We start from the raw sequence: 8,167 nt of genomic DNA, 5'->3' as shown, positions 1-8,167 counted from the left end.
TCTCCCGGCGCTTTTTTTGGTCTCTCCCGAATTTCCAGCCCACGCATCGCAAAGCGTGGGTCAGACGTCGGGCAGGTGGGCGTGGGTCGGGTTTAACCCGACGCGTCAAAAAAGCGTCGTCGCTCTATGCCGACGCTTTTAAGCGTCGTTCATTTTATACAAACCCGACGCTTAAAAGCGTCGGCGTACTTGAACCGACGCTTCCCACCGTATTTGTGTTGGACTATGCCGACGCTTTTAAGCGTCGTTCATTTTATACAAACCCGACGCTTAAAAGCGTCGGCGTACTTCCCACCGTATTTTGTGTTGGACTATGCCGACGCTTAAAAGCGTCGGTTTATGCTACTTGAGTGACGCAATAAAGCGTCGTTAAACATCAAACCTATGGGTTGCGAACTTCTGGTAGTTGTGAGCTTGAGGTTTGCTTTCTCTGTCTCTATATTGAAGACCACCAGCATCTTCACCATCCAAGGCTGATGGGTTAGAACGAGGAACTCGTTGCATGGCAGTTCTTCTTGCAGTCCTCCAGACAGGTGGGCATGCTGTATTTTCATCCAGACCAAAAAGATTTCTAGAAACAAGTGGATCAGTGGAACCATCTTTGAGTATTTCAATTTGAACAGGGTGTCCTATAATTGCTTTGCCATTCAATCTGCTCATCAGAGAAACCAGAGGAACATGCTCACCTTGATAACTTGCTTGAACCTTCAAATCCACATCAAACAGCATAGGCCTCGTCCTGTCACTGAGACGAGCAGCATAAACTGTCTCATAACACTCGTCAGAATCTTCCTGGTATGCCCTACGAGCCACATGATATGGGCCTCCAGATTTCCAGACTGATGGGGAAATCATATGAGAATCATTGTCAGAATCTTTGAAGCTAATGTGACTTCTCCCACGATCTCTAGCTGCTTTCAGAACAGAGGAATATCTTCGATTACCATACCCATTCAATTCTGCACCACCCACATCCTTACCAATCAAATCAACTTCATCACGAGCATAGTTAAACCTCATACATGAATCAACATAAATTACATAAATTACACTAGTCATCAGATCGCACTATTTCTCCAAATCAACATAAATTACATGGTTCATAGATATATTATATAAAGTATCATTTGGTTGAAGAGACATAGTTTGCCAAGAAGCACATCCATCATGGAGGCTAGACATGGAAAAGCAAGCACGTGTTACCTTAAAAACTAAGATTTACCAACAATCAGTGCAGCAGTAGCTCTGTTCCACTGCTTCCAACACTAATTATAACAAGGTATGCATTTCTACACCACTGGGATTAGTAAGATAGAACAAGAAGTTCAGTATAGATGACACAAAACATCTAGTCTACGAATACATAAACCATCAAAGTAGCTTCCAAAAATTCCTGTGGCTTACTTCCACAGCTTACTTCCACTGCAACACCCCCCATGTTTACTTCCACAGCTTAACAGACTTGTCATGGCTAGCAGAGGCCACCATTCCTGTGGCTTGTGACTGTGCCAATGCTGCAATAAGACCTTCGTGTGCCTGGACCGTCATGGTTTGGTTCTCTATCACATTCCACAGCTCCAAAGATTGCAAAAATTGAAAGAATACAGAACAAAAATTAGCAAAAGCACACAATCAAGTAAAATGCAAACGATCAAGATTGCTGGCCAGCAAAATAGAACCACAAGAATGATCTATCAGGTTTCTCATGTATGACAAGTAGCCCTGCTAACCATCGAAGAAGAACAAGAGGAAGAAAAGCAAAATCTACAGTTTACTTTCATGAAGAAGATGTATTCCAGTTACCTCATCTAGATCGTGGGAGTCAAGTCGTCCAGATGCAGAGGATGTATTGCATCCTTTTACATACTTGGGAGTCAGAACTCCCTATCTGGGAAGAGAATGGGAGCAATTAGAGACCAGATGTAGAGAGCTGCTGTGGCCCACCCAGTCACAATCCTGACCCACACAGAGGGCCACCCAACATCAACAAGCTTACCACTTTCACCAACGGACGTGGACCAGCCAGTAAGAAGCATAGCCGAGTACATGCTGGCAAGGGAGAAAATGAGGTGGAAGAAGGAATATGAATAGGAGACAGGCTTAGCCTCATCCTTCTTCCTGTCTTCCTGCTCCTCTACCTTGTCTATCTTAAACCGATCAAACTCTACAAACTAATTGTTATACATAAGATTTTGGAAACCATGTTCCTGTCAAGTCAACATAGAACATACTAATTAAAGTCCTTTCCAAGATCTATACTTATCAAAGTTCTGGCATAATCGTATTTTGGAAATTGAGGTAAGTATCAAAAAAAAAAATTTAAAACAATCTAAAAACATTCATCTCAAAATCGTAAGTACACAATCTACGATGTATCAAGAGTCGACGGCATCATCATCTCTACGAGTAGATGAAGTATCAGCAACCTACAAGAAAAAAAATACTTTAGAAACTAAAAATACGAAGGTCATCACGCTCATACAAGAATACATTATAATTATATAAAATATTCAAATATATTTAGTTATGTACCGGAGGAGCAAATCTCTGCAAAAAAGATGAAATATGGTCAAGCTGATCCTGCAAAGATTGTATCTTCAACTCTTGGCTCTGCTTCAACTCCGCCATATCAGTCATATGACTCTGCCTCATCTCCTCTATCCTTGTCTCATATGACTGCTTTATCTGTGCCATCTCTGTCTTCAAACTACAAACCTCTGCAGTGCTAGTACCTTGTCTGGCATCTTGGGTATATCGGCTCACTGCAGACAGCTGAGTGGGGGTAACTCCGATACCGTAACCCCTCATCCGACCATAACGTTCTGGGCCCATCAATTCTGCATAGACCTGAGCCTCGACGCGACTGGCCGCGTCGGATGATGATGACTCCCCGACGCACTCTGAAATGAGATTTGTAGCTCTTTCCTATATCTCTCTCAAAAAAATAAACAGTCACATTAATAATTTAAAGGAAGTAAAATTAATAATTATGATCAAATAAAAAATGAATACATACAACTATATCTCTCGACTCGTCCCGGACAAAGCTGCCATCTCGGTGAGTGTGGGTCATCTTATAAAACTCTACCTTACCAGGCTCCCTTCCATGCTCTACTATCTACACATACGGAAAGTATATAGGCAAACTATATATCATGATACGTGCTATATGTTAGTAGAGTTTCAAATAGTTTTAAAAGAACTTACGAATTCATTTCTACGTCTCGCATAACTCTTCGAGCCTGAAGTATGAGAAACTGCTTGAGATGCTCGTGCAGCTCTACCAATATTAGAATATGTCTGCCAAAATAAAAGCACACAGTATAATATGATTCAATGTATATATTTGCAATCTATATTAATAATAAAGATAATAGAAGATATTGAAACAATATACGTGACCTGTTCTCTTTCAGAAAACCAGTAATGAACAAGCTCCCTCCACTGCTGAGGGTATACATCAGGAGGAGTCACACGAGCAACCTCCTCCTCTGTCATACCTTCGCGCTTGAAGTCCGTCTTCAATTTTGCTTTATATTCTTTCCATTTGCGATTGAGGGACTTTAGCACCCAATCATGGCTCTCTGGAGGGAGTACAAACTTACCCTACAACAAGATTCAGAATGTTATAATAATATTAAACATCTAAAATAAAATTATGATACTAAGCAAATTAATATACAGGAGGTGTCGAATTAAAAAGAATAAATTCAATTCATTACCTGTATAAGTCTAAGAAGCTCAACCTTATACGAAGGAAGCATGTCATTCCACTTCGTATAGTTGAGTGGACACAGCTGACCCTTGCGTGCAACCGATCCTAAAAAGCTTGATAGTAGACTTCCAGCTCTATTGAAGGGCTGCCCCAATTCGTTGCATCGGATGATGATCTTCTCACCCGAAGGAAGCTTCCACACATCCTTTGCTTGAGTGGGTCCCCGTCTCGTCCTCACCGTCCCTTGTGCATCTATTAAAATTAAATAAAATATGTCTTAAAAAGTTGAAGACAAATATGAACATAAAATATGAACTTTAAATCGAATTACCCTGGATCCGGAGCTCATCCTCCGGGCAATCAGCAGGAGGCTCGCGCTGAGATCCTGACTCGTGCTGCTGATGCTCACATGGCTGCTGGGACTGTAGGGACTGATCAGAAGTAGATCCCACCTGAGAATGCTGGAACTCCACATCTCTAAATCGTCTCCCTCGGGGCATATTGTTACCTGGTATGCACAAAAAAGAATCAATATTTGGTTAAATGATAAATTTATACTAAATAAAGTTCCATTGCCATGGAGGCATCATCATCTTGCTAGAAATTTTAATGCTTTCATGGTTGTAAACATATTACTGCATGGTTGTAAGACTTGAAAAGAATGACATCAACTTTTGGTTGTTAGACTTGAAAAGAATGACTCAAATTGGATACGACATGGGAGAAGAACCTTTTTTTCCCAAGAAAAAAATTGAAAAGGTTTCAGTCAGCAGAAGAAGGGCATGGGAGAAGGAAGACCTTGTGCATACTTCCTGTGTCTGTCAGATAACTCAGATCTTTAGCCCTTAACCATGTTTCTTTCCCCATGTCTGATGCATAATATGATATAATTTACATGCTGCTACTCTCCCAACCCAACAACAAAAGAATATCTCAAGGACGGTAGACAGATTATAAGATGCTTTACAAGGGAAGATATGCCAGCCCTCGGGCGGTATGGCATCGGGCTGAGATTCAAAAAGAGATCACCTCTGAAGCTGGAGAGCTACTGGTTTTCAGGCAAGTCTGCTCGATTCCCTAGCCTTCTTGCTGTTCTACTCCCAAGTCACCTAGGAGGAGCTTCAGATGCCTGATTAGTAGTCAATGCGGAATTGGAAAAGGTAGCAACAAAGACATACCTGATTAAACTAGCAAAGACAACAAAGGTAGCAACACACCAAATATAAATACAGACCAACCCCTTATACCATGCCCGCATCCCACTGAAACAAGAAGTTTGTATATACCATAGAACATATGTCCATAGCATTAGAATCCTTTCTTACAAAATGTGTCATGATACTTACTAAAAAAATATCCAACGGATAAAAGAATTTGAGGTTAAACCTAAAATCCCTGCATGGAGGTAGTTCAAGCCTCATAAAAAAAGTTAGGAGCCTGCAAGTAATTTAAAGGAGGATCCTCAAGCAATTAAAATGGGGTATCAAATAACAAAAAAAAACTACCTATATTTAGGTTCTTTTTCAACAAAAAACATTTCTCCAGGATAACAGATAACAAAATTTCAGGTCCTTTCGATTAACATAAACTTGATGATGGAACCAAACCAGAAATACAAGCATTGCAAATTAAACAAAGAAATTACGGGAAAAAAACTCAGGAAAATCAATAATATTCACCGGAACCCTATCTGAATACTTCTGCCTGATCCTCGCTGCCTCAGCCTTTCTCTTAGCTGCAAACAGAAACCAGAGAATCCAGAGAAAAAACACATGCAATTATGCGTCATATAAAGCAAACTTGTAAAGCATTTTTTTATAAGTTTTTTCTTTATAACACAAATAGTAAGCTGAGCAATATAAAGGAAAAAACAAAAACTTCTAACAATCAAACACATACTGAGATCAGAAGATCTTGTACACGGGATTCCTTCATTGCATCAAACTCGTTGGCGCATTTACTTCATCAGTTGGCACAACATTATTTGCACAACATTATTGCAAATTCGGGATGCCTATCATCAAATGCTTTCCATGCGGGACTATCCGCTGGGTGTCGTAACATTCCATCCTTTGTACGGCCTTCGTCATGCCATCTCATCGAGGAAGCCGTCTTCGGTGATGCAAACATCCTTTTCAATCTTGGTATAAGAGAAAAATACCTCAAAATTTTAGCCGATTTTTTCTTAGTCGGTGCAGCATCCACTTCAGTCAACGAATCATTCTCGTCATCTTTATGTTTTTCCCATCGTGAAGTTCCACAAGCATGAACACATGAAATTTATTTAAGAATGTCAACAACAACCAGTTCGAGAAACATCAACTCACCTACTATTTGATTTCTTATCCTTGCAAGTTGTTAAAAAAAACTCATAGCTGGTATCCTAAACTACTGGGATACCAGCTATGATAGTTAAAGCAGAGATAGTAGCTAGACATGCAGGAAAAGTTCTGCCAGAATATTTAATTCAAAATCATGTTCTCAAGAAGAAAGCTACATTAAATATCATATAAAGTATATTCGATGATATTGATACAACAAGAATGTCTCCCTGCATCTACTGAACAACTAGAATATAAGATTCCTTTTTTGGTCTAAACTTTGCACTTATCCTACTCTAATTAGGACTCCTCAAATTGCAATTAGAACAGAGAAATGATAGAAACTAAAGCCCTGCAATATATAGCTTGCTTGAACTATCAGTTGTTTAACATGTATAAGCTTCTATTGTGTCAATCTTTTTGATCATCAGTTGTTTAACATGTGCTCCAATTGAATGACATGGATACTCTAATACCAAACCAATTTGATCTCTATACTCTAGAGCTCTTGGGCACAGTTCAGCTAATGAGGACAATTCACGTTTGGAAAGATTTCTGGTGATCAAAGATTAGAAAAACAACAAAAATAAAGAAACTTTGATTATTGAACTATCTATTATATTTCTTCACAAGAAAAATAGAATTGGTGAGAACTAACCATAAATAGTAGCAAAAACAAGACCACCAGTAACAACATAGAGCATCATTAATTTGTAAGGCATTAAAGTTTTTGAATCAGTCATGGGCAATTCATGAGTAAATCATAAAATCTATGATAATGGCAAATAATTAAATATTCTTGTTACTTTATTACCAAGGATAATCTGGAGGATCAAATTCCACTAACCAAATAATAATGAACAGCTACACTAACGCACTGCACCATAGTTTGAAATTTGAGTATGCAAAAATTTTAAAAAAAACACCGTGTTTTTCATTATATTTGGTTGTGAAAATAATAAAGGTCTAACTGCTAAAACTCTCAAATAAGGCATAACATAGAAGTACAGGGTTTGCATGTTACACACCTTTTAACCTGATATGATATCCTTCACACCTAGAGAGCCTTGAAGAGGCTTACCTCTAGATGCAAAGCGAAGTATGGCCTTATATGGCTTCTTAAACAATGAAATCTATGACACTTACAATTCAAAGTCATAGGAAAACTTAAAACATTAGCACAGTACATCAAACTCTTTTAAGACCTCTATATATCATAGAAGCTGTCTTCTGCAGATTCCAAAAAGAACTAAGAACATAAGAAAAAATAGCCTTCTGTGAGGGAGAACAACCATAACTGAAACGCAAAACACTACTGAAACTAACATTTTAAAAAACTGAGTGCACACTGTATCTAGACGGGCATCTAGACCTAGAATTTGATGCTTAGTTGGCTTTTTTTTTGTCGTGTGATGATCCTTGGTTTTAGAAGCCTAAGCAGAAAGTTTAATATAGCACACTGTATGAGAAAGACCTTTAGATGGAGGATGAACGTACTTTAATTCAAAATTTAATCAAATTCTAATTTCCAAGTGCTCGTTCCACCCATGTTTGTCTGCTTGCCTGCAGCGCAACTGTGAGTTTAATCAAGAGACGGAGAGATAAGATGGCAATGGATGAGGGGAAGGAGGAAGGCATGATTTGTGTCGGAGCAAAAGGACTGCAGTCTAAACTCAAAATCTTATGGGAGCCCTTATCTACCTTAAGTGACACAGAATTTTTGAACTCCCCTAAAGAGCGCGAGAAGGAGAGAGAGGAAAAGAAAAAGAAAGCTTCCTAGTCTTCCAAAATTCTTAGGACCCACAGGCGGTTCCCTTTATTCAGTAGGCCCTTTCACAGATGCTGGTTTGTGGAGGGGGGCAAAAGGGAAAAAGAAAAAAGATACCCGTTTCACTGTTCTTTGATTCCTAGTTTCTTTTCGCAAAGGAATGCAAGGGGATGTGGAATGATAGAAACTACAGAAGACAGAGGGAGAGAATGGAGTAGGAGAAACTACCTTGGGCGGAGCGCGTTGGGGTCGGTCGGTCGACGCCGGAGAGGAGGTAGGCCTTCTGGAACGTGGCCGTTGGCGTCAAGGAAGTCCCATTCATGGCTTTCAGCCGCCGGAGAGGAGGGAGATGGGGGCAGCGCC

At 39.6% G+C, this 8,167-nt stretch overlaps 1 protein-coding gene across 1 annotated transcript; it reads right to left on the bottom strand.

The window, feature by feature from the left end:
* Positions 1-2,146: 2,146 nt before the first annotated feature.
* Positions 2,147-6,779, bottom strand: LOC120113143 (uncharacterized). Its single transcript, XM_089930324.1, has 8 exons — positions 6,695-6,779; positions 5,361-5,450; positions 3,723-3,967; positions 3,403-3,606; positions 3,208-3,300; positions 3,017-3,118; positions 2,533-2,925; positions 2,147-2,426 (listed from the first exon to the last, which is right to left on the bottom strand). The coding sequence occupies exons 1-8, from the start codon at positions 6,777-6,779 to the stop codon at positions 2,376-2,378; spliced, it is 1,263 nt and encodes a 420-aa protein (XP_089786450.1). The 3' UTR covers positions 2,147-2,375.
* Between the last annotated feature and the right edge of the window lie 1,388 nt (positions 6,780-8,167).

This window comes from Phoenix dactylifera, chromosome 4 (assembly GCF_051530095.1).
Source record: "Phoenix dactylifera cultivar Ajwa chromosome 4, Ajwa_hap1_PhDact_Kaust_v1.1, whole genome shotgun sequence".
NCBI lineage: Eukaryota > Viridiplantae > Streptophyta > Magnoliopsida > Arecales > Arecaceae > Phoenix > Phoenix dactylifera.
This window is presented reverse-complemented; position numbering and strand designations above follow the sequence as displayed.